Below are 26,092 nucleotides of genomic sequence, written 5' to 3' on the forward strand. Positions count from 1 at the left end.
AATTACGATTGTGCTTTCTGTAAGACGTGATTTGCATGAACAATGACACTACTTTCAGTTTTTTCAGTTTTTAAATAATCAGAATAATCTCTCATTATGAATATAGCCAGCACTAAAATACAATTTGGCAATAAAAGGCTGGTTCTCTACATATCATTATCTCTGCCTTACTGATACATTATGAATTGGTTGTATATAGCCAACAGGTAAAGTTGGAAATATATTCACAGATTTGAACAATTCCCTAAGCAATAACTAATTACAGAAACGTTGTTAAAACACAAACGCCACCTTTTCCCGTCCGTTCCAAACATTCACCAGGCAATGTGAATTAAACAAAGTATTAAAATACAATGTTACGACTAATATTATACAAAGTAAATATTAATAAGTAAATAAGAATTACTCACCAAAAACACAAAATTGGCTGATTAGCCTGACTGAGAAAATCTCCTGAGAAAGCTGTACTGTTCACCTGCTTGTTCAGAAGAAATATGAGCAAGCTCTGTAATGTTACAATAAAGTATGCAGATAACACATTATTACGTTTTTTTGTACGTCATTATGTCTAGCATTCGGATGTATTTTTCATAAAGATGGAACGTATTGATATAAATATACATAGGCCTACGTCAATATTTCTCATCATTTAAATCACTCCAATAAATTATCTGCAATTATTGTTATTTCGCTCATTTGCGCCACATGTTGTCATTTAGTAAATCTTTTATTTTGAAATCCATACAAAGCAATACTTGGCTGGGACTACATTCTTTCCTGTCTATAATTGTAGCAGTGTAGGTCTGTTCGGGAACTCCTCCGGCATTCGAGTCGAAGTAAGATACAGACATAATTTTTCATAAGCAAGCTCTTGTTTCCCTCCAAAACATTTTTGCTTCGTGCATGCCAGCATGGACCTGACCAGCTAACCACTGGCTCAGCTAGCTGCCCCAGTCCAAGCACCTTGTTCGTGTTTTAATTGTAGCTGTATGTACAGACCTGTTGGCTCTGTAGGCAAACTGCAGGGGGGTCCAGGAGAGGGTCCGTGATGGATTTGAGGTGTTCCAACACCAGATGCTTCAATAGTTATTAAATGATATTAATAAAGAGGTCTCACTGTTGATGCTTTGCTCATATATATTTGTTTTATTTACAAATCATCCTAACATACAGCACAGTATGGAGGTTACATTCAGAGATTCATGGATTACATTTACTGTACGTTTCAAACACAATATTATTAATATGTAATTATGGGATCAAATGTTACCCCGACAAATAACTTTTACACAGGATCACAATTTAGAGGATTAAAAATATACATATGCATTACTACATTCAGTTCATTCGTAAACAGCAGAGATTAAAACTTATCTTGACACTTTAAAATATGTTAAACATTTCAGTCCATTCAGTATATTGTTGAGAATAAATGACTATCACACAGAAATATACGTAGAAAAACACAGAAAGCAACACTTGTGTAAAGCTGTCAAGTCCTACTTCAGTATGTCTAAGGCCACTTTCAACCCACCTTCATATTTCCATGTCCTGGAGGTCACCCCAGCTGGGTCCCACCCTGACTTTGGCTCTGAGCTTCACATAAAGCTTGACTGCTGACTCCATCTCTCTCTTCACTATTTGAGCCACCTAAGGGAGATGGAGGAAAAACATGTCTGAAATTCTGTCCTTACACAGTATTGTCCTGTATCACACTGTAGGCAGCCTTGAAGGGTTAAGGCCTGAGCCTGTCTATCAAGGTTAGGGTGCTCAAAGTTAGGGTGCTAAAGGTCAGGGGTTAAAGCTCAGGGTTCAGTCATACCCGAATGAGGTCTTCTTCTGTGGTCTCGTAGATCAGCTCGTCATGCAGCTGCAGGATGAAGTAAGCCCCTCTGACCCGAGGCCATGTCCTGCTACGGCCCCTGTCTGCACAGCCATTGACGCATCAGTACCACAGTAAAGGCCTTTTCACACTGAGTGCAAAATGTTCGTATGCGTTTTTTTGTAATCGTCAGCCTCAAAATTTGGTGGCTTTGAATTGTCAAAAAAACTCTAAATGTTTCGGAGGTAGTGTGTAAGCGTGATTGACATAACGTTTTTTAACGTGCAAACATTTCAGACACGAATTTCGGACTCAAATGTGTGCAAAGGCCATTAGTGTTTGTGTTCATACAGACATATTTGAAATAGTCACATGATGTGTACCTTTTGTAAATGTTGTGAGCTACTTGCTACTGTGTGTTTTACCTGAGTGTGGGTGTTGATGTGACAGGGGGGCAGTAGGGAAGGTTTCCTGTAGTCTCTGCTGGATGTTGACAGTGGCCAGTTTAACAATGTCAGCAGCTGAACCCTGAACAGTGGTGTTCACCGCCTGGCGCTCTGCCTGAGAGGCAGAACCACACACACTCTGTTACAGTCAAACATCAGAGATAAGATGTGTTATAACACTTCAGATGGGCCTCACACCCCCTCACCCCCTCACACACACACACACATACATGTGCCCTGGCGTAGGTGTTGCCGTTTGTGATCCCAGGCAGGTATCTCCTGCGTCCCAGCAGTGTCTGAACGTAGCCCTTTTTTACACAGCTCTTCACCGTGTCTCTCAGGAAGGACTGGATCCCTGGATGGACACACACACACACACAGAGAGAGAGAAACACACACACAGAAACATACTCTTAACCAATCATGAACACAACACACAAGTTGAACAAACAGGAATGGTGCATCTTTGTTTTGCAAGGCTAAAAGAATGTGCCCACAGACAGTGTCTACCTGTGTATCTGGCCTTGAAGCTCTCTATGTAACAGGCAGCATCGTTCTCATCCACGCCCATCTGCTCCCCCAGAGACTTGGCTCCCATCCCGTAGATGATGCCATAGCAAATCTGAGTGTGTTAGCACACATGTTTAACACACATTAATGACTTGTCATGATGTGACTTGTCACATTTCGGGACTTTGCTGATTTGTAAGTGGCACACCTTCATGAAGTGAGTATGTGTGTGTTTGTTTATCGGACAGTCAGCCTCACCCAGCCCTTTTTATTTTGTTCTTGACCAACTAGCCTTGATAGCACCCCCCTCGCCCCACCCCACCTGCTTGGCCTGCTGTCTGAGGCCGTCCTTCACAGCATCTGGGGTTATGTTCTTCCACTCTGCCGCGATGCAGCGGAAAACATCCACCCCTCCGTTCAGCACCTGGCTCAGACACACGTGTCAGAGAGAGACAGAGACAGAGAGAGACAGAGAGACAGACAGACAGAGAGAGAGAGAGAGAGAGAGAGAGAGAGAGAGAGAGAGAGAGAGAGAGAGAGAGAGAGAGAGAGAGAGAGAGAGAGAGAGAGGAAACAGAGAGAAAGACAGAGAGAGTGCATCAGGTGAGGACCATTTTGCTGTCAGCATTCCTGTCTGACTGTGTTTGTGCATGCGTGTATCTCCTGACCTGTAGGAGGCGCCGGTCCTTAGAGAGGTGAGCTAGCACCCGCAGCTCCAACTGGGAATAATCTGCAGCTAGGATCATCCCTCCTACAGAGAGAGAGAGAGAGAAATAGAGGGAGGTAGAGAGATAGAGAGACACACCTTCAATGAATCCAATCAAAACTCATTTTGACTGCACACGCACGCAAAGCCAAAGGAGGGGGTGGCCTAACCTGAGAAGGGTACGAAGGCGTGTCTCATGCTGACGGAGAAGGCGACATCCTTCTCTGGACTGCCTGCAGGAGGGGCTGGCAGCCTGGAGCGCCCTCTCCTGCTGGGAGGACAAACCCACTGTGTCATCATTATGAATGTCACCCTAGGAGCATACAGCTGGAGGGAGACTTTTCTGTGCTTTTCTCTGAGATCTCCACAGAGCCCCTTTTGACTCAGCTCCTCTCTCCAGCATGCCTTTTCCTGTGGTCTCTCCTCCCATCCACCCCAGCACTCTGTGTCCCTACGGTCACCCTCTCGGTCTCTCCCTGTGGTCCCCACGTACCCTGGCCGGGTGGCAGCCTGGCGGCCATCTTGTGAGGGGGGGCTCTCGCCAACAACGGTGGCCATCTGGATCTCAAAGTTGGTTGGCTAGATACAGCATACGTTGTGAAAGCCAAACTGTGACGTCAGGAAGTGTTTTGATGCAGAGGGATCCAACTTTCGCTGCTAAGGTTCTGTAATGTCTAGGTGACGGCCATATGAGATTGTCCATCAAGTCCACTACGGCCCATAGTCCAGTTTAGACTACACCAGAGCCATAGACATTTTTTCTATGGCTCTGGACTACACATTTTGTCAAGTTTACATTGTAACAATATTTGTAATAATTTTTCTGTGTATATTTTATGTGTGACCATTCATTTTTATTCTTTCCTTTATCAGACTCCCAGAAGAAAACACTAGTAGTCCATCTCCACTACAGGAAACCCATGTGAAGCAGGTCAGTATAATCATCAACCATCAAAAAGCAATACCAAATGAAACACAAAATAATAACTTTATTGAGAACAACATTTAGTCAAGCATCTGTGATATGAAAAAAAAATTCTGGTGTGTAACTGATGAGGTCATAAGTGTGTATGTCTACATGATCTATGTGTAGTGAAAGAGAGAGAGAGAGAGAGAGAGAGAGAAAGAGAGAGAAAAAGAGAGAGAAAAAGAGAGAGAAAAAGAGAGAAAGAGAGAGAGAGTGAATGTGTGTAGATGTGTGTGTGTGTGTGAGAAATAGAGAGAGAGAGAAAAAGAGAGAGAGAGTGTATGTGTGTGAAAGAGAGGGAGAGAGAGAGAGAGAGAAAGAGAAAGAAAGAGAGTGAATGTGTGTGTATGTGTGTGTGTGAGAGAGGGAGGGAGAGAGAGAGAGAGAGAAAGAGAGAGAGAAAAAGAGAGTGAATGTGTGTGTGTAAGGGTGGAGTGTGTATGTCTACATGATCTCAGTGTAGTGAAAGAGCATGAATATGCATGCATGATGTTTGTTAAACATCTGAACAACAGCCGCATATGAGTTTGCGCGACAGCCACTGGAGAAACCTGTCAATCATAAGAAAAAACATCAAATGTAATCTGCCATACCAGTATGCATTCTCACATCCTTACAATGAGGGTCTTGCGCTCTTTACCCACATTGTACAACCCCCTTCATTTAGCCTTTCTGCTATCTGCCCTCACCTCTTTCCCACATTTTTCTTTTTCTTCTCCTTCCCGTTGTTAATGGAATCTTCCTCCACAGTCAGTGGTTGGATGTGTGACTGGGCTTTGGCCTTCTTTTTCCCCGTTGTCTGCTTCGTCATATCCTGAAAACAGAACACCTTGTGAATATCATCATATATTTGCCTGTGATGATAATGACCCACCTGCTGGAGCTCATCCAATCCTCCTTGCAGCAGCTTCTTTGCATCAGTGCTCAAGTTGGTGATTGGTGGCAGACGAGAGTGGGGCAAACACCCCACAGCAGGCGGAGTCTCAGGCCTGCTAGGAGTCACAACTCCAACGGTGACACAGTTGAGAGGAGCCTGGGGGACCTGCTGGTTCAAGAGGAGGACCTCGGGAGTAGGAGGAGTCAGAGGGGTTGAGTCCGTGGCATCCTCAATGGAGAGGGGGACCACAGAAGTGATCTCTATCTCAGAGAGATCCTGGGGAGACAAGAAAAGATATAACCATTTGGCATGTGGGACCTGAGATCTTTCCAAGGCGCTTTAGGATGACAATCGACCAACTTAATCAGGATAGTGTCATTCGATACCTGTCTCTGGATCTTCACAGCAGACACGTCTTTGACGTGTTTGGTGTTCGGGATCTCCTCCATGTCTGCGTCACGTTCCAGGTCTTGCAGGATTTTTTCAAACATTTTAAAGAAATTGTGTCTTTCGGCACGGGCCTGCCTGGCTCTCTTCCGCAGATTGGCTCTGTTCTCTTTCCGTACACTCACAGAGGGAGACAGAATGTCCTGGACTTCGCAATCCGTAACACGATTCTAGAGGGAGAGCAAGAGTAAAGTACAATGTTCAGGAACAGGGCAGAGGGGAAAATCTGAACAGAAAAACAGGCCAATTCATAGACCTTTTGTCACACACATACCAGGCGTTTGTCCTGAACAGGTTTCACACTGTGGTCACAGTCCTCATCACACTGTGGGTCAGATGGTAACATATTGTTAGTCTATGTTCAAAAATGTAATGTACCTTGATGCTTTTGATGCACAAACTGACCAGAAAATCGGCCTCATCGAATGAATGAATAGAGAGGTCATCCCCATTTTTCGAATCTCTGACATTCTGTCGGGAACTGATTCCATCATGTTCATCTCCCTACATTAGAGACACAGTCACTGGGATTTGACTATGTTTGGTGTTTAAGTATTGAAATGTAAGTTGATGCAAGACCTTATCCATTTCACTTATCACTATGCACAAGCTGACCAGAAAATCTGCCTCATCAAATGAATGTAGAGACAGGTCATCCCCCTTGGTTGAATCCTTGCCACTTCTTTTGGTCCAAGGATGGTACTGAGGATCATCACTCTGTGAAAGATACGTCGTTAGTCTTCACCAAGCATGGTTACTCGCCATTACAGAAAACAATATATAACCCAATGTCAGCATCAGGTACAGCTCTCTCACCTGAGATTCACCATCAGTGTCTGAGTCAGTTGTGACATCCGAGTATGACAAGCTGATGGAGGAAAGAGGACGCTCATCCCTTCTCTTCAGCAGTACTGTCACTCTGTCAGACTGTGGAGAATCATCAACATCGTTAATTAGTCAGGGCACGGTTTGCATAAATCTAGTCTCTGAAAACCCCTGCATTAGCCTATGGCCAATAACAGTGATATGGGAAAGTGTTATTAAAGAGGAGCTGACCTGACTGGGAGAGTCTGGATTCGGCATGTTTGTTGCAGCCATCGATCTGCCTCTCCTTAATGTTTTCGCACAGTAATTGGCTGTGAAGCAATTGAGATTTAAAAAAAATGTTAGTAACTGCAATGCTGTTGAGGTTTGATTTACTTTTGTGGACTGAGTCTTGAGTCTCTTTTTACTGATGTGGTCTGTCATAACAATGCACAATAAGAAAACCATGTATCAAAACTTGCTGTAAATGTACAGAATTTTGAATGTGGAGGACATTTGTTTTTAGTTGTACACCCATGTTATTGACGGTAACTGCATTACAGAAGTGTGGATTACATTTAGCATTAAATTCCGTTACATGTAAGATTACACTAAGTATTAATGTGTTAAGAAGAATTACTCACCGAAAAGCACCAAATTGGCTGATTATCTTGAGAAAATCTTCAGTAAAAGCTAGACAGTAATTACCGTTCACTTGTTCAGAAGAAATGTGATGTAGCTCTGTAATGTTAGATTAAAGTATGAATGTACACCATTATGACGTTGTTGTAGCCTACATCATAATGTGTAGCATTTGGACATAAGCTACTTTTATACAGATATTTATATATAATTTTAAATAAATATACGTCAATATTTATCATTTGGTAATTACGATTGTGCTTTCTGTAAGACGTGATTTGCATGAACAATGACACTACTTTCAGTTTTTTCAGTTTTTAAATAATCAGAATAATCTCTCATTATGAATATAGCCAGCACTAAAATACAATTTGGCAATAAAAGGCTGGTTCTCTACATATCATTATCTCTGCCTTACTGATACATTATGAATTGGTTGTATATAGCCAACAGGTAAAGTTGGAAATATATTCACAGATTTGAACAATTCCCTAAGCAATAACTAATTACAGAAACGTTGTTAAAACACAAACGCCACCTTTTCCCGTCCGTTCCAAACATTCACCAGGCAATGTGAATTAAACAAAGTATTAAAATACAATGTTACGACTAATATTATACAAAGTAAATATTAATAAGTAAATAAGAATTACTCACCAAAAACACAAAATTGGCTGATTAGCCTGACTGAGAAAATCTCCTGAGAAAGCTGTACTGTTCACCTGCTTGTTCATAAGAAATATGAGCAAGCTCTGTAATGTTACAATAAAGTATGCAGATAACACATTATTACGTTTTTTTGTACGTCATTATGTCTAGCATTCGGATGTATTTTTCATAAAGATGGAACGTATTGATATAAATATACATAGGCCTACGTCAATATTTCTCATCATTTAAATCACTCCAATAAATTATCTGCAATTATTGTTATTTCGCTCATTTGCGCCACATGTTGTCATTTAGTAAATCTTTTATTTTGAAATCCATACAAAGCAATACTTGGCTGGGACTACATTCTTTCCTGTCTATAATTGTAGCAGTGTAGGTCTGTTCGGGAACTCCTCCGGCATTCGAGTCGAAGTAAGATACAGACATAATTTTTCATAAGCAAGCTCTTGTTTCCCTCCAAAACATTTTTGCTTCGTGCATGCCAGCATGGACCTGACCAGCTAACCACTGGCTCAGCTAGCTGCCCCAGTCCAAGCACCTTGTTCGTGTTTTAATTGTAGCTGTATGTACAGACCTGTTGGCTCTGTAGGCAAACTGCAGGGGGGTCCAGGAGAGGGTCCGTGATGGATTTGAGGTGTTCCAGCACCAGATGCTTCAATAGTTATTAAATGATATTAATAAAGAGGTCTCACTGTTGATGCTTTGCTCATATATATTTGTTTTATTTACAAATCATCCTAACATACAGCACAGTATGGAGGTTACATTCAGAGATTCATGGATTACATTTACTGTACGTTTCAAACACAATATTATTAATATGTAATTATGGGATCAAATGTTACCCCGACAAATAACTTTTACACAGGATCACAATTTAGAGGATTAAAAATATACATATGCATTACTACATTCAGTTCATTCGTAAACAGCAGAGATTAAAACTTATCTTGACACTTTAAAATATGTTAAACATTTCAGTCCATTCAGTATATTGTTGAGAATAAATGACTATCACACAGAAATATACGTAGAAAAACACAGAAAGCAACACTTGTGTAAAGCTGTCAAGTCCTACTTCAGTATGTCTAAGGCCACTTTCAACCCACCTTCATATTTCCATGTCCTGGAGGTCACCCCAGCTGGGTCCCACCCTGACTTTGGCTCTGAGCTTCACATAAAGCTTGACTGCTGACTCCATCTCTCTCTTCACTATTTGAGCCACCTAAGGGAGATGGAGGAAAAACATGTCTGAAATTCTGTCCTTACACAGTATTGTCCTGTATCACACTGTAGGCAGCCTTGAAGGGTTAAGGCCTGAGCCTGTCTATCAAGGTTAGGGTGCTCAAAGTTAGGGTGCTAAAGGTCAGGGGTTAAAGCTCAGGGTTCAGTCATACCCGAATGAGGTCTTCTTCTGTGGTCTCGTAGATCAGCTCGTCATGCAGCTGCAGGATGAAGTAAGCCCCTCTGACCCGAGGCCATGTCCTGCTACGGCCCCTGTCTGCACAGCCATTGACGCATCAGTACCACAGTAAAGGCCTTTTCACACTGAGTGCAAAATGTTCGTATGCGTTTTTTTGTAATCGTCAGCCTCAAAATTTGGTGGCTTTGAATTGTCAAAAAAACTCTAAATGTTTCGGAGGTAGTGTGTAAGCGTGATTGACATAACGTTTTTTAACGTGCAAACATTTCAGACACGAATTTCGGACTCAAATGTGTGCAAAGGCCATTAGTGTTTGTGTTCATACAGACATATTTGAAATAGTCACATGATGTGTACCTTTTGTAAATGTTGTGAGCTACTTGCTACTGTGTGTGTTACCTGAGTGTGGGTGTTGATGTGACAGGGGGGCAGTAGGGAAGGTTTCCTGTAGTCTCTGCTGGATGTTGACAGTGGCCAGTTTAACAATGTCAGCAGCTGAACCCTGAACAGTGGTGTTCACCGCCTGGCGCTCTGCCTGAGAGGCAGAACCACACACACTCTGTTACAGTCAAACATCAGAGATAAGATGTGTTATAACACTTCAGATGGGCCTCACACCCCCTCACCCCCTCACACACACACACACATACATGTGCCCTGGCGTAGGTGTTGCCGTTTGTGATCCCAGGCAGGTATCTCCTGCGTCCCAGCAGTGTCTGAACGTAGCCCTTTTTTACACAGCTCTTCACCGTGTCTCTCAGGAAGGACTGGATCCCTGGATGGACACACACACACACACACACAGAGAGAGAGAAACACACACACAGAAACATACTCTTAACCAATCATGAACACAACACACAAGTTGAACAAACAGGAATGGTGCATCTTTGTTTTGCAAGGCTAAAAGAATGTGCCCACAGACAGTGTCTACCTGTGTATCTGGCCTTGAAGCTCTCTATGTAACAGGCAGCATCGTTCTCATCCACGCCCATCTGCTCCCCCAGAGACTTGGCTCCCATCCCGTAGATGATGCCATAGCAAATCTGAGTGTGTTAGCACACATGTTTAACACACATTAATGACTTGTCATGATGTGACTTGTCACATTTCGGGACTTTGCTGATTTGTAAGTGGCACACCTTCATGAAGTGAGTATGTGTGTGTTTGTTTATCGGACAGTCAGCCTCACCCAGCCCTTTTTATTTTGTTCTTGACCAACTAGCCTTGATAGCACCCCCCTCGCCCCACCCCACCTGCTTGGCCTGCTGTCTGAGGCCGTCCTTCACAGCATCTGGGGTTATGTTCTTCCACTCTGCCGCGATGCAGCGGAAAACATCCACCCCTCCGTTCAGCACCTGGCTCAGACACACGTGTCAGAGAGAGACAGAGACAGAGAGACAGACAGAGAGAGAGAGAGAGAGAGAGAGAGAGAGAGAGAGAGAGAGAGAGAGAGAGAGAGAGAGAGAGAGAGAGAGAGAGAGGAAACAGAGAGAAAGACAGAGAGAGTGCATCAGGTGAGGACCATTTTGCTGTCAGCATTCCTGTCTGACTGTGTTTGTGCATGCGTGTATCTCCTGACCTGTAGGAGGCGCCGGTCCTTAGAGAGGTGAGCTAGCACCCGCAGCTACAACTGGGAATAATCTGCAGCTAGGATCATCCCTCCTACAGAGAGAGAGAGAGAGAAATAGAGGGAGGTAGAGAGATAGAGAGACACACCTTCAATGAATCCAATCAAAACTCATTTTGACTGCACACGCACGCAAAGCCAAAGGAGGGGGTGGCCTAACCTGAGAAGGGTACGAAGGCGTGTCTCATGCTGACGGAGAAGGCGACATCCTTCTCTGGACTGCCTGCAGGAGGGGCTGGCAGCCTGGAGCGCCCTCTCCTGCTGGGAGGACAAACCCACCGTGTCATCATTATGAATGTCACCCTAGGAGCATACAGCTGGAGGGAGACTTTTCTGTGCTTTTCTCTGAGATCTCCACAGAGCCCCTTTTGACTCAGCTCCTCTCTCCAGCATGCCTTTTCCTGTGGTCTCTCCTCCCATCCACCCCAGCACTCTGTGTCCCTACGGTCACCCTCTCGGTCTCTCCCTGTGGTCCCCACGTACCCTGGCCGGGTGGCAGCCTGGCGGCCATCTTGTGAGGGGGGGCTCTCGCCAACAACGGTGGCCATCTGGATCTCAAAGTTGGTTGGCTAGATACAGCATACGTTGTGAAAGCCAAACTGTGACGTCAGGAAGTGTTTTGATGCAGAGGGATCCAACTTTCGCTGCTAAGGTTCTGTAATGTCTAGGTGACGGCCATATGAGATTGTCCATCAAGTCCACTACGGCCCATAGTCCAGTTTAGACTACACCAGAGCCATAGACATTTTTTCTATGGCTCTGGACTACACATTTTGTCAAGTTTACATTGTAACAATATTTGTAATAATTTTTCTGTGTATATTTTATGTGTGACCATTCATTTTTATTCTTTCCTTTATCAGACTCCCAGAAGAAAACACTAGTAGTCCATCTCCACTACAGGAAACCCATGTGAAGCAGGTCAGTATAATCATCAACCATCAAAAAGCAATACCAAATGAAACACAAAATAATAACTTTATTGAGAACAACATTTAGTCAAGCATCTGTGATATGAAAAAAAAATTCTGGTGTGTAACTGATGAGGTCATAAGTGTGTATGTCTACATGATCTATGTGTAGTGAAAGAGAGAGAGAGAGAGAGAGAGAGAGAAAGAGAGAGAAAAAGAGAGAGAAAAAGAGAGAGAAAAAGAGAGAAAGAGAGAGAGAGTGAATGTGTGTAGATGTGTGTGTGTGTGTGAGAAATAGAGAGAGAGAGAAAAAGAGAGAGAGAGTGTATGTGTGTGAAAGAGAGGGAGAGAGAGAGAGAGAGAAAGAGAAAGAAAGAGAGTGAATGTGTGTGTATGTGTGTGTGTGAGAGAGGGAGGGAGAGAGAGAGAGAGAGAAAGAGAGAGAGAAAAAGAGAGTGAATGTGTGTGTGTAAGGGTGGAGTGTGTATGTCTACATGATCTCAGTGTAGTGAAAGAGCATGAATATGCATGCATGATGTTTGTTAAACATCTGAACAACAGCCGCATATGAGTTTGCGCGACAGCCACTGGAGAAACCTGTCAATCATAAGAAAAAACATCAAATGTAATCTGCCATACCAGTATGCATTCTCACATCCTTACAATGAGGGTCTTGCGCTCTTTACCCACATTGTACAACCCCCTTCATTTAGCCTTTCTGCTATCTGCCCTCACCTCTTTCCCACATTTTTCTTTTTCTTCTCCTTCCCGTTGTTAATGGAATCTTCCTCCACAGTCAGTGGTTGGATGTGTGACTGGGCTTTGGCCTTCTTTTTCCCCGTTGTCTGCTTCGTCATATCCTGAAAACAGAACACCTTGTGAATATCATCATATATTTGCCTGTGATGATAATGACCCACCTGCTGGAGCTCATCCAATCCTCCTTGCAGCAGCTTCTTTGCATCAGTGCTCAAGTTGGTGATTGGTGGCAGACGAGAGTGGGGCAAACACCCCACAGCAGGCGGAGTCTCAGGCCTGCTAGGAGTCACAACTCCAACGGTGACACAGTTGAGAGGAGCCTGGGGGACCTGCTGGTTCAAGAGGAGGACCTCGGGAGTAGGAGGAGTCAGAGGGGTTGAGTCCGTGGCATCCTCAATGGAGAGGGGGACCACAGAAGTGATCTCTATCTCAGAGAGATCCTGGGGAGACAAGAGAAGATATAACCTTTTGGCATGTGGGACCTGAGATCTTTCCAAGGCGCTTTAGGATGACAATCGACCAACTTAATCAGGATAGTGTCATTCGATACCTGTCTCTGGATCTTCACAGCAGACACGTCTTTGACGTGTTTGGTGTTCGGGATCTCCTCCATGTCTGCGTCACGTTCCAGGTCTTGCAGGATTTTTTCAAACATTTTAAAGAAATTGTGTCTTTCGGCACGGGCCTGCCTGGCTCTCTTCCGCAGATTGGCTCTGTTCTCTTTCCGTACACTCACAGAGGGAGACAGAATGTCCTGGACTTCGCAATCCGTAACACGATTCTAGAGGGAGAGCAAGAGTAAAGTACAATGTGCAGGAACAGGGCAGAGGGGAAAATCTGAACAGAAAAACAGGCCAATTCATAGACCTTTTGTCACACACATACCAGGCGTTTGTCCTGAACAGGTTTCACACTGTGGTCACAGTCCTCATCACACTGTGGGTCAGATGGTAACATATTGTTAGTCTATGTTCAAAAATGTAATGTACCTTGATGCTTTTGATGCACAAACTGACCAGAAAATCGGCCTCATCGAATGAATGAATAGAGAGGTCATCCCCATTTTTCGAATCTCTGACATTCTGTCGGGAACTGATTCCATCATGTTCATCTCCCTACATTAGAGACACAGTCACTGGGATTTGACTATGTTTGGTGTTTAAGTATTGAAATGTAAGTTGATGCAAGACCTTATCCATTTCACTTATCACTATGCACAAGCTGACCAGAAAATCTGCCTCATCAAATGAATGTAGAGACAGGTCATCCCCCTTGGTTGAATCCTTGCCACTTCTTTTGGTCCAAGGATGGTACTGAGGATCATCACTCTGTGAAAGATACGTCGTTAGTCTTCACCAAGCATGGTTACTCGCCATTACAGAAAACAATATATAACCCAATGTCAGCATCAGGTACAGCTCTCTCACCTGAGATTCACCATCAGTGTCTGAGTCAGTTGTGACATCCGAGTATGACAAGCTGATGGAGGAAAGAGGACGCTCATCCCTTCTCTTCAGCAGTACTGTCACTCTGTCAGACTGTGGAGAATCATCAACATCGTTAATTAGTCAGGGCACGGTTTGCATAAATCTAGTCTCTGAAAACCCCTGCATTAGCCTATGGCCAATAACAGTGATATGGGAAAGTGTTATTAAAGAGGAGCTGACCTGACTGGGAGAGTCTGGATTCGGCATGTTTGTTGCAGCCATCGATCTGCCTCTCCTTAATGTTTTCGCACAGTAATTGGCTGTGAAGCAATTGAGATTTTAAAAAAATGTTAGTAACTGCAATGCTGTTGAGGTTTGATTTACTTTTGTGGACTGAGTCTTGAGTCTCTTTTTACTGATGTGGTCTGTCATAACAATGCACAATAAGAAAACCATGTATCAAAACTTGCTGTAAATGTACAGAATTTTGAATGTGGAGGACATTTGTTTTTAGTTGTACACCCATGTTATTGACGGTAACTGCATTACAGAAGTGTGGATTACATTTAGCATTAAATTCCGTTACATGTAAGATTACACTAAGTATTAATGTGTTAAGAAGAATTACTCACCGAAAAGCACCAAATTGGCTGATTATCTTGAGAAAATCTTCAGTAAAAGCTAGACAGTAATTACCGTTCACTTGTTCAGAAGAAATGTGATGTAGCTCTGTAATGTTAGATTAAAGTATGAATGTACACCATTATGACGTTGTTGTAGCCTACATCATAATGTGTAGCATTTGGACATAAGCTACTTTTATACAGATATTTATATATCATTTTAAATAAATATACGTCAATATTTATCATTTGGTAATTACGATTGTGCTTTCTGTAAGACGTGATTTGCATGAACAATGACACTACTTTCAGTTTTTTCAGTTTTTAAATAATCAGAATAATCTCTCATTATGAATATAGCCAGCACTAAAATACAATTTGGCAATAAAAGGCTGGTTCTCTACATATCATTATCTCTGCCTTACTGATACATTATGAATTGGTTGTATATAGCCAACAGGTAAAGTTGGAAATATATTCACAGATTTGAACAATTCCCTAAGCAATAACTAATTACAGAAACGTTGTTAAAACACAAACGCCACCTTTTCCCGTCCGTTCCAAACATTCACCAGGCAATGTGAATTAAACAAAGTATTAAAATACAATGTTACGACTAATATTATACAAAGTAAATATTAATAAGTAAATAAGAATTACTCACCAAAAACACAAAATTGGCTGATTAGCCTGACTGAGAAAATCTCCTGAGAAAGCTGTACTGTTCACCTGCTTGTTCAGAAGAAATATGAGCAAGCTCTGTAATGTTACAATAAAGTATGCAGATAACACATTATTACGTTTTTTTGTACGTCATTATGTCTAGCATTCGGATGTATTTTTCATAAAGATGGAACGTATTGATATAAATATACATAGGCCTACGTCAATATTTCTCATCATTTAAATCACTCCAATAAATTATCTGCAATTATTGTTATTTCGCTCATTTGCGCCACATGTTGTCATTTAGTAAATCTTTTATTTTGAAATCCATACAAAGCAATACTTGGCTGGGACTACATTCTTTCCTGTCTATAATTGTAGCAGTGTAGGTCTGTTCGGGAACTCCTCCGGCATTCGAGTCGAAGTAAGATACAGACATAATTTTTCATAAGCAAGCTCTTGTTTCCCTCCAAAACATTTTTGCTTCGTGCATGCCAGCATGGACCTGACCAGCTAACCACTGGCTCAGCTAGCTGCCCCAGTCCAAGCACCTTGTTCGTGTTTTAATTGTAGCTGTATGTACAGACCTGTTGGCTCTGTAGGCAAACTGCAGGGGGGTCCAGGAGAGGGTCCGTGATGGATTTGAGGTGTTCCAACACCAGATGCTTCAATAGTTATTAAATGATATTAATAAAGAGGTCTCACTGTTGATGCTTTGCTCATATATATTTGTTTTATTTACAAATCATCCTAACATACAGCACAGTATGGAGGTTACATTCAGAGATTCATGGATTACATTTACTGTACGTTTCAAACACAATATTATTAATATGTAATTATGGGATCAAATGTTACCCCGACAAATAACTTTTGCACAGGATCACAATTTAGAGGATTAAAAATATACATATGCATTACTACATTCAGTTCATTCGTAAACAGCAGAGATTAAAACTTATCTTGACACTTTAAAATATGTTAAACATTTCAGTCCATTCAGTATATTGTTGAGAATAAATGACTATCACACAGAAATATACGTAGAAAAACACAGAAAGCAACACTTGTGTAAAGCTGTCAAGTCCTACTTCAGTATGTCTAAGGCCACTTTCAACCCACCTTCATATTTCCATGTCCTGGAGGTCACCCCAGCTGGGTCCCACCCTGACTTTGGCTCTGAGCTTCACATAAAGCTTGACTGCTGACTCCATCTCTCTCTTCACTATTTGAGCCACCTAAGGGAGATGGAGGAAAAACATGTCTGAAATTCTGTCCTTACACAGTATTGTCCTGTATCACACTGTAGGCAGCCTTGAAGGGTTAAGGCCTGAGCCTGTCTATCAAGGTTAGGGTGCTCAAAGTTAGGGTGCTAAAGGTCAGGGGTTAAAGCTCAGGGTTCAGTCATACCCGAATGAGGTCTTCTTCTGTGGTCTCGTAGATCAGCTCGTCATGCAGCTGCAGGATGAAGTAAGCCCCTCTGACCCGAGGCCATGTCCTGCTACGGCCCCTGTCTGCACAGCCATTGACGCATCAGTACCACAGTAAAGGCCTTTTCACACTGAGTGCAAAATGTTCGTATGCGTTTTTTTGTAATCGTCAGCCTCAAAATTTGGTGGCTTTGAATTGTCAAAAAAACTCTAAATGTTTCGGAGGTAGTGTGTAAGCGTGATTGACATAACGTTTTTTAACGTGCAAACATTTCAGACACGAATTTCGGACTCAAATGTGTGCAAAGGCCATTAGTGTTTGTGTTCATACAGACATATTTGAAATAGTCACATGATGTGTACCTTTTGTAAATGTTGTGAGCTACTTGCTACTGTGTGTGTTACCTGAGTGTGGGTGTTGATGTGACAGGGGGGCAGTAGGGAAGGTTTCCTGTAGTCTCTGCTGGATGTTGACAGTGGCCAGTTTAACAATGTCAGCAGCTGAACCCTGAACAGTGGTGTTCACCGCCTGGCGCTCTGCCTGAGAGGCAGAACCACACACACTCTGTTACAGTCAAACATCAGAGATAAGATGTGTTATAACACTTCAGATGGGCCTCACACCCCCTCACCCCCTCACACACACACACACATACATGTGCCCTGGCGTAGGTGTTGCCGTTTGTGATCCCAGGCAGGTATCTCCTGCGTCCCAGCAGTGTCTGAACGTAGCCCTTTTTTACACAGCTCTTCACCGTGTCTCTCAGGAAGGACTGGATCCCTGGATGGACACACACACACACACACAGAGAGAGAAACACACACACAGAAACATACTCTTAACCAATCATGAACACAACACACAAGTTGAACAAACAGGAATGGTGCATCTTTGTTTTGCAAGGCTAAAAGAATGTGCCCACAGACAGTGTCTACCTGTGTATCTGGCCTTGAAGCTCTCTATGTAACAGGCAGCATCGTTCTCATCCACGCCCATCTGCTCCCCCAGAGACTTGGCTCCCATCCCGTAGATGATGCCATAGCAAATCTGAGTGTGTTAGCACACATGTTTAACACACATTAATGACTTGTCATGATGTGACTTGTCACATTTCGGGACTTTGCTGATTTGTAAGTGGCACACCTTCATGAAGTGAGTATGTGTGTGTTTGTTTATCGGACAGTCAGCCTCACCCAGCCCTTTTTATTTTGTTCTTGACCAACTAGCCTTGATAGCACCCCCCTCGCCCCACCCCACCTGCTTGGCCTGCTGTCTGAGGCCGTCCTTCACAGCATCTGGGGTTATGTTCTTCCACTCTGCCGCGATGCAGCGGAAAACATCCACCCCTCCGTTCAGCACCTGGCTCAGACACACGTGTCAGAGAGAGACAGAGACAGAGAGAGACAGAGAGACAGACAGAGAGAGAGAGAGAGAGAGAGAGAGAGAGAGAGGAAACAGAGAGAAAGACAGAGAGAGTGCATCAGGTGAGGACCATTTTGCTGTCAGCATTCCTGTCTGACTGTGTTTGTGCATGCGTGTATCTCCTGACCTGTAGGAGGCGCCGGTCCTTAGAGAGGTGAGCTAGCACCCGCAGCTCCAACTGGGAATAATCTGCAGCTAGGATCATCCCTCCTACAGAGAGAGAGAGAGAGAAATAGAGGGAGGTAGAGAGATAGAGAGACACACCTTCAATGAATCCAATCAAAACTCATTTTGACTGCACGCGCACGCAAAGCCAAAGGAGGGGGTGGCCTAACCTGAGAAGGGTACGAAGGCGTGTCTCATGCTGACGGAGAAGGCGACATCCTTCTCTGGACTGCCTGCAGGAGGGGCTGGCAGCCTGGAGCGCCCTCTCCTGCTGGGAGGACAAACCCACCGTGTCATCATTATGAATGTCACCCTAGGAGCATACAGCTGGAGGGAGACTTCTTTCTTCTTTTCTGTGCTTTTCTCTGAGATCTCCACAGAGCCCCTTTTGACTCAGCTCCTCTCTCCAGCATGCCTTTTCCTGTGGTCTCTCCTCCCATCCACCCCAGCACTCTGTGTCCCTACGGTCACCCTCTCGGTCTCTCCCTGTGGTCCCCACGTACCCTGGCCGGGTGGCAGCCTGGCGGCCATCTTGTGAGGGGGGGCTCTCGCCCACAACGGTGGCCATCTGGATCTCAAAGTCTTTCGGAACGTTCTGGATGTTGGGCTCAGTGAAGCTCACTCGGCCTGGCACGGGGAAACAAGAAACATTGCATACATTTAGTCATTTAGCAGACGCTCTTATCCAGAGCGACTTACAGTAAGTACAGGGACATTCCCCCTGAGGCAAGTAGGGTGAAGTGCCTTGCCCAAGGACACAACGTCAACGTCACAACGTCATCTGGCTCGGCCGGGAATAGAACTGGGAACCTTCTGATTACTAACCCGCTTCCCTAACCGCTCAGCCACCTGACTCCGCGCATGCATAACATATGTCATAATAAATTCATCATGTTATAGAATACACTGTATTTCTTTATGAGCCCATATAACCTTAACTCAGCTAGATGGGTAACTGGGTAACACATGTGGTTATTGTTGTGTAGGGTTATGTTGACATCTGCGTGGGTGTGTTCATCTACATGTGGGGGTGTATGTCTGAGACACAGGGTGTATCCTGTCCATGGCCAGCAGAGGGTGGTGTTGTCTCTCTCTCTGGAGAGGGAACACCACCTTGATCATAGCGTTGGTGATCCTCCTCCACTCCAGGATCACCCCTGGGAACGGGTGCAGGGGTCGGAGCTTCTCCAGAACATCCTGATGATGTCAGGTAAGCGACCGATGAAACCTTGCATGTTTCAGTTCCCAGCTGCATGTTGTTGCATGGCTGGCTGTGTGTGTGTGTGAGAGAGTTACCTTGGTGGTGCTGAACTGCTTGCCCAGGCGCACCCTCCCCGCTCCTTTCCTGGCGTATCCCAGGGTCCTCTTGTTCTTCAGACCAGTCATGTCTTCATTAGGAGACAGACGAAGTTCCAGAAACCTGCGAACGCATCTCCACACGGCGGAACACGTTAGGCGCACACACACGCACACACACAGCATGAATACATTGAAAGCTTAACATGGCGAAACTGAACAGTGGATTAGGAGGAATATCATGCAGGTGTGTGTGCGCACAGTACTGTGCAAAAGTCTTAGGCACAAAAAAAGTTACGAAAAAATGCTTTAAGACATAATAAGATACAGCAGCACAAATACAGAAGACAAAAAAAAGAAATAAAGGACTGTGTGTGTGTGTCTGCGTCATCCCTCCCCCAGGCCCTCCAGCAGATCCAGCTCTTGGGGGCAGAAGCAGGTCACCACGCTGGCCAGGGTCCTCTCCTCACTGCCAGGGTCCAACAGCCAACACGCCACCTACAGGACGCACAGAGCATTATGAGACCTTGACAGACCCCGAGGTAATGCATGCACGCACACCCTCACTCAGGGAGAATACGAACAACATAGGCTGTGTGTGTGTGTTGTACACGTGTATGTGTGCGTGCATTACCTTGGGGTTTTCACAACTGCCGTCTAGACCGATGCCACAGCTAAGCACCAAGGTCTTGTACGCCTCGATGATGTCGTAAGTGATAACCACGCCCCCTGCATCTTTAAGTAATGACCGGTTTAGGCAGGCCTTTAACTGCTCCAGCCTCTCACCCACCAGCAAATCAGCATCCAGTGGAGGCGGGGCCAGAGCATGGGTTGTGTGTAGCTACACAGGCATGTCGGTTGTGTTAGTGTGTGTCTGTACCTGTGCTCTGCTTCTGTTGCAGTGATATGTATATGATCCTGTCATGAAATCAATTTGTTCTTTCCCACTTTTAGTTGCAGGAAGAGTGTGTAACTAAGTCATGTAACACCACCATCTCCTCCTTTGCATTCACAACTCCTGTGATCAGAGGCGTTTTGTGTCAGAGATCTAACATATGACCAGGCAGCTTGTGGGGAGAGATCTGTCTGTATAAGACCAGAAACTTTCATATCTGACCAATACTCCTATCTGCTTGCTGTGTTGACCCAGCTGGGTCACTGTTACAGTGTTTGTGTGTGGAATTGAATATTCTCACAAACATATTGAATATATTTATGTTATTTTTGTGTAGCGAACGGGACCTACGTCCGCTTAGTAGGGGTAAATGACTCTTCCCTGAAGGCTGGAGATTAAAGGATCTGAGTCCCTAACCCCCAGGCCTACTAGTCCCAAGTCTACCCTGCCCTAAGTGAAACAAATATAATAATTTAGGCTTTAGGATTTGTACATGTCACGGTGATGACCTAAATGACAGAATACAAGCATAAGTGTCCGTATGTGCAACTTACCCTGTACTTCCCCTAACTACCATACTCTACGGGCAGGGTATGAGACGCCCCTACTTCAGAGAAGATCAAGAACTTCGCAGTGTAAACAAATAGTTGAAGATTGAAAATTAGTGATGATTTATTATACTAAGTCAATTAGGAAAATAATACAAATGCAGTGTATAGAAATAACCTGGTTATTCAAAATCACTTCACAGTTGTAATTCAAACATGTTACCACTAATGTTGGCCAACATACTAAATACTTGTGTTAAACAGAAAATGGTTTCAGTCCAGAGCAAAATACTCAAATCTCGTTCAGACTTAGTCCACAGGAAAAAAACTGTCAATTAACAAAAGTTTCAGTCCATCTCTCTCCGTCGCATTCGCGAGTAACACCATTGGCTTCTCTCCACTAATTAACTGTTTAATAACCCAAAGTCAGGTTACTTCACCTCAAGACTTCTCTTCAGTTTACACTCGGTCGCTGGAGCTCTGAAGCAGTCTCTGGATGGCAGGGAACTGTCGACCTCAGCGGCGGCAAGGATCAAAGGACAGCGTACACAAACCAACGCGATTCTAACTTCTTCCTCTGGCCGGTGTACCGCGCCTCGCTAACGTTTTAACGGCTACACACTCCAAAGGCAAAAAGGCAATCACTTTGTGTCGCTAACTTAAACTATATTGAGTAGGCTATTTAACTTCATTGTTCACTCTTCCAATTCTGCAGTCAAGCAGCTGCACTCACGTTCTTCACCTTCCCGGGCTCCGACTACTTCCTGTTTAGTCTCACCTGTATATCCAACCTGCTGATTGGCTAGTGAATACACGTATAGGAAATTAGTATTAAAGATAAAGAGGAAAACAATATATGTATATCTCGTATCTGCTACATTTGGATGGTTTGTCATTAAAATAAATACATATACTTTACCTAAGCATGTCAGCGGTCAGTGCCAATTAGTGGAGAATGAAAAAGATTTTCTTTTTTTTTAGTTTTCAACATTATTTCATTATTTGTGTGTATACTTTGAAACCACTGTGGCTATTGTCTTGTCTTCACTCTTACATGCTATAAGGCCATACCTTTTGTGCAGATGGAGCAGAGGAGATGGTCTGTCAGAGTTGAGGAAGCTGCTGCCATACTGGAGCTGAATGAATGGTGAAGGGAAAGAACTGAAAGTGTTTTAACCACACACAAGTTAACCTTTGTTAACTGAATTACACACTTTGTTGACCACATTACAACTGTTCAGTCAAGACACTCAAGTGATTGATTTCACCCTTTATTCATACACATGACAAATGTTTTTACATTGGCGGAATGGATGTACATGGGAAGGCGCTCCCTGCCTTCACTGCAGCATGCATGACATGAGGCAGGGAGCAAAGAGTTAAATCCCCCACTGGGAGAACAGACAGACAACATGGGGGAGAAGGGGATGGCTATTGTCTTGTCTTCACTCTTACATGCTATAAGGCCATACCTTTTGACTTTTACATCATGTTTTGTTTGACTTTGATTGTTCTTACAGCCATAATTTTATTTCATACATGTTGATTAACATCCAGTAAAAACAAACATTAAGAGGTAAACCAACTAGAAACTTTGCTAAATTGTTTTACACTGGCTGTATCAGACTAATAGGTGTAGAGGGCAGACATTTGAATTAATCATAAAAAGTATGTGAGATTAACCTTTAATTATTAAACTATACAGTTTATAATAATACTTGAGGAAAGGACAGGATAAAGCTGTTGCTTGTACCCAAGACACAAATGTTAGTGTATACACTCTAAAACGGTTGAGGAGTTGCCTCTCTCGACGTGGCCAAACCTCTCTGAAGCATCCTGTGTCTCACCAGGATCAGATCCTGTGGGCAGCAGTTCCTCTCCATGCACTTCATCCTGACCTGATATATTCCAAGCAGGTTTTTGCATACTTTGTAAGAGTACAAATACAGATGCATGTCATTACATTTCTGTTTGCATGTGTTGTCCTTGTGTCAGTCTTGTTGGGGTTCTCTCTTTGTATCTGCTTTACTTTACTAAGATGCCATTTAAGGATTTTATCAATGTTCTCCCAAAGAATGCAACCTGTAAAGTTGTCATAATCTATATCCTCCAGTTGTTGAAGACGGCGCACATTTGATCTGTAGACTTCTGGACATTTGGGTGATGTATCACACAAAGCACTGATGAAACGTTTCAATCGTAGACTGTGGTTTCTATAGGCTAAAATGTGTTTTAAAATAATTGTTTGAGTCTGATTTGTCCTACAGTGAAGTTGAAATCCCGTTTTCCATTAATGAAAAAAAAAAATCTGGATGACGGACAATATGAAAATGGGAATATAGATTTTTACACACCCTTAGACAATATCTTAACCCATTTCTCTATCAGTATTTCCCCAACCCAAAAAAATGTAATGTCAATGTCAATTAGTGGAAAAGGAAACAGAAGAAAAATAAAATTGCTACATTTAAAAAATCGTTTTCAATACAATTTCTTTGTGTTGTTGCTTTGAAACCAGTGAGGCTATTGCTGTCTTTACTGATCTTAAATGCTATCAGGAAATAGCTTTTGACTTTTACATCATGCTTTGTTTGACTTTTATTGTTCTCTAAGTCAAATCAAATGTACTTGTGTATAGCCCTTTTTACAAACAATGTCACAAGGGCTTCACATACGCCCATAGAACTGCCCCTAAAGTTACCTAAACCCTCAAGCCATTATTTAATGTAATACATATTGATTAAAATATACTAAAACAAATATTAATAGGCAAACCAGCTAAAAGTTGTGCTAAATAGTTTTACACTGGCTATGTGAGATTTACATGTACAAGGCAAGCATTGGAATTAATCATAAGTATGCGAGAGCAATCTGTAACTATTAAGCTATACAGTTTACAATACAATTTGAGAAAAGGTTATGCTATGCAGCACATGTCTTGTTTTACTGTACTAAGATGCCATTTCAGGATTTTATCCATTTTCTCCCAAAGAATGCAACCCGTAAGGTTGTCATAATCTATAGTGGCATCTTGCATATGCATATGCATCAACACACTGGATCTGCAGACCTGTAGACATTTGGGAGATGTATTACACAAAGCACTGCCCTTCTCTCTCCACCACCTAAGGAATTCTCTGGGGTCAGTGATCTCCATCCCAGACTGCAGTGTGTTGTTTCTTTCTCTGGCTTTAGCCAAGTATCTCTCCAGCTCAGTCAGACGCCTTCTCATGTTAGCCGGACAACGCTGAATGTCAATTCTTCTCATTGCTTCCTTCTCTTTTTCCCTCAACATGGCGATGACCTCCTCAAATTGGGCCTTAATCTTGCTTTGGATGTCATCGCATCGATGCCTTTGATCAGAGAGGACTTGTTGTTGCTCATGTATTGCTTTGCTTGCCTCATCAATGTCCCCCTCAGAGCTACCAAGTATAACTGACACCAACTTTCCTCTCAGATCCTCCTGGGCCTCTTTGAGAGGTCTGAATGTGTGACCTCTGTGCTCTCTTCCATCTCTGCAGATCAGACAGATCAGCTGGTCGTCTGTCTCACAGAACAGCTTCAGACTCTCCATGTTCTGGACACACATCTTCTCTCTCCACTCCTCCTCTCCCCTTCTTGTTCTCCTTCAGTCTCAGCTGGTCAGTTATGTTCTTTATCAGCTTGTTGATCTGGAAGTTCCTGTCCCTGACAGGCTGTCTGCACTCTGGTCAGTGCTGGTGACCAGCATCCAGACTCTGTTGGATACATCTCATACAGAAGGTGTGTTGGCAGCTGAGAGACACTGGGTCAGTGAAGACCTCAGTGCAGATGGAGCAGAGGAGGTGGTCTGTCAGAGTTGAGGAAGCTGCTGCCATACTGGAGCTGAATGAATGGTCAAGGGGAAGAACTGAAAATGTTTTAACCACACACAAGTTAACCTTTGTTAACTGAATTACACACTTTGTTGACCACATTACAACTGTTCAGTCAAGACACTCACGTGATTGATTTCACCCTTTATTCATACACATGACAAATGGTTTTACATTGGCGGAATGGATGTACATGGGAAGGCGCTCCCTGCCTTCACTGCAGCATGCATGACATGAGGCAGGGAGCAAAGAGTTAAATCCCCCACGGGGAGAACAGACAGACAACATGGGGGAGAAGGGGATGGTGGTGGGTGGCAGCAGCGCAGAACACACAGGTAATTGAGGATGCGTATGCATGTGGGTGATATGATGCGCGCTGCCCGAGTGCCATGCCTGAACCTGCTTCGCTCATTTATGATTTTAAGGCCATCCATTATCAAAACGTTGTACACACACACAATACAGTTTGCACTGATAAAAGTTTTAAACAATGGGAGGCCCAACATGTCAGAGAGGCAAGAAATGACTGATTGTGTCACAGTTCCCAGTGATTGAACCCAAACGCAGACCTGGACTGGTAGGTGGTGAAAAAGGTGATGTTTATTGATGATGCAAAACAGAAGGGTATTGCCAGACGTGAAGACAGGTGAGTACAGGTGATGAGAGGCGGATGGTGGTGCCGAACGTGCAGGTTAGTGATTCCAGGTGGCCAGGCGGGAGTGAAGGGATTCCGGGGTGAAGAGACTGAAAAAACAAGAAAAAGTTTATATATATACTTATATAGATTGGCACGCTAGTACCAACCTACCAACGGGGTACGTTCAGGAACACAACACAAAACACAGAAGAAACCAGACAGACAGGGAAAACAAGCTCAAGGGGGTGGGGTCGTGACAGATTGATTAGAACTACAGCTGTAATAAAAGGATAACTAGTTGGGATTATATAATGAGAAACTCATTGAGAAGATTGTTCAATTCACCAGCACTTTAAATAAAAAAATGTGTATGTGGTAAAAAATACATTCAAAAGTAATTTCGGCTCTCACCTTTAATTTACCAGTCCTGAGAAGTTATCTGAAGTCTTCCGTGTTTGATGTGTAATTGAGCAGTGTTCAGTCTTCTTATGTTGAGGGTTGTGCTATCTATA

General features: G+C 43.4%; 3 protein-coding genes and 1 long non-coding RNA gene across 4 annotated transcripts; all 4 read right to left on the minus strand.

The window, feature by feature from the left end:
- Positions 1 to 1,536: 1,536 nt before the first annotated feature.
- LOC134040026 (DNA polymerase theta-like) lies at positions 1,537 to 6,858 on the minus strand. Its single transcript, XM_062486249.1, has 15 exons — positions 6,832 to 6,858; positions 6,592 to 6,702; positions 6,050 to 6,100; positions 5,715 to 5,945; positions 5,326 to 5,604; positions 5,152 to 5,265; positions 3,978 to 4,063; positions 3,655 to 3,752; positions 3,447 to 3,529; positions 3,101 to 3,202; positions 2,779 to 2,890; positions 2,499 to 2,623; positions 2,248 to 2,383; positions 1,823 to 1,926; positions 1,537 to 1,650 (listed from the first exon to the last, which is right to left on the minus strand). The coding sequence occupies exons 1-15, from the start codon at positions 6,856 to 6,858 to the stop codon at positions 1,537 to 1,539; spliced, it is 1,773 nt and encodes a 590-aa protein (XP_062342233.1).
- A 2,146-nt stretch (positions 6,859 to 9,004) lies between these two features.
- On the minus strand, positions 9,005 to 10,940 carry LOC134039400 (DNA polymerase theta-like). The gene is made up of 7 exons (XM_062485243.1): positions 10,899 to 10,940; positions 10,573 to 10,674; positions 10,251 to 10,362; positions 9,967 to 10,091; positions 9,716 to 9,875; positions 9,291 to 9,394; positions 9,005 to 9,118 (listed from the first exon to the last, which is right to left on the minus strand). The coding sequence occupies exons 3-7, from the start codon at positions 10,336 to 10,338 to the stop codon at positions 9,005 to 9,007; spliced, it is 591 nt and encodes a 196-aa protein (XP_062341227.1). The 5' UTR covers positions 10,339 to 10,362; positions 10,573 to 10,674; positions 10,899 to 10,940.
- A 9-nt stretch (positions 10,941 to 10,949) lies between these two features.
- On the minus strand, positions 10,950 to 11,508 carry LOC134039401 (uncharacterized). The gene is made up of 3 exons (XR_009932773.1): positions 11,430 to 11,508; positions 11,107 to 11,204; positions 10,950 to 10,981 (listed from the first exon to the last, which is right to left on the minus strand). It is a non-coding gene; the product is annotated as an uncharacterized LOC134039401 (long non-coding RNA).
- A 4,585-nt stretch (positions 11,509 to 16,093) lies between these two features.
- On the minus strand, positions 16,094 to 24,663 carry LOC134040027 (DNA polymerase theta-like). Its single transcript, XM_062486250.1, has 14 exons — positions 24,490 to 24,663; positions 20,281 to 20,487; positions 20,051 to 20,144; positions 19,647 to 19,738; positions 19,373 to 19,547; positions 18,854 to 18,977; positions 18,521 to 18,621; positions 18,313 to 18,395; positions 18,021 to 18,122; positions 17,699 to 17,810; positions 17,419 to 17,543; positions 17,168 to 17,303; positions 16,743 to 16,846; positions 16,094 to 16,570 (listed from the first exon to the last, which is right to left on the minus strand). Exons 1-14 carry the CDS (start codon positions 24,661 to 24,663, stop codon positions 16,457 to 16,459), a joined length of 1,743 nt encoding a protein of 580 aa, XP_062342234.1. The 3' UTR covers positions 16,094 to 16,456.
- Between the last annotated feature and the right edge of the window lie 1,429 nt (positions 24,664 to 26,092).

The sequence above is a fragment of the Osmerus eperlanus genome, chromosome 19, assembly GCF_963692335.1.
Source record: "Osmerus eperlanus chromosome 19, fOsmEpe2.1, whole genome shotgun sequence".
Lineage (NCBI taxonomy): Eukaryota > Metazoa > Chordata > Actinopteri > Osmeriformes > Osmeridae > Osmerus > Osmerus eperlanus.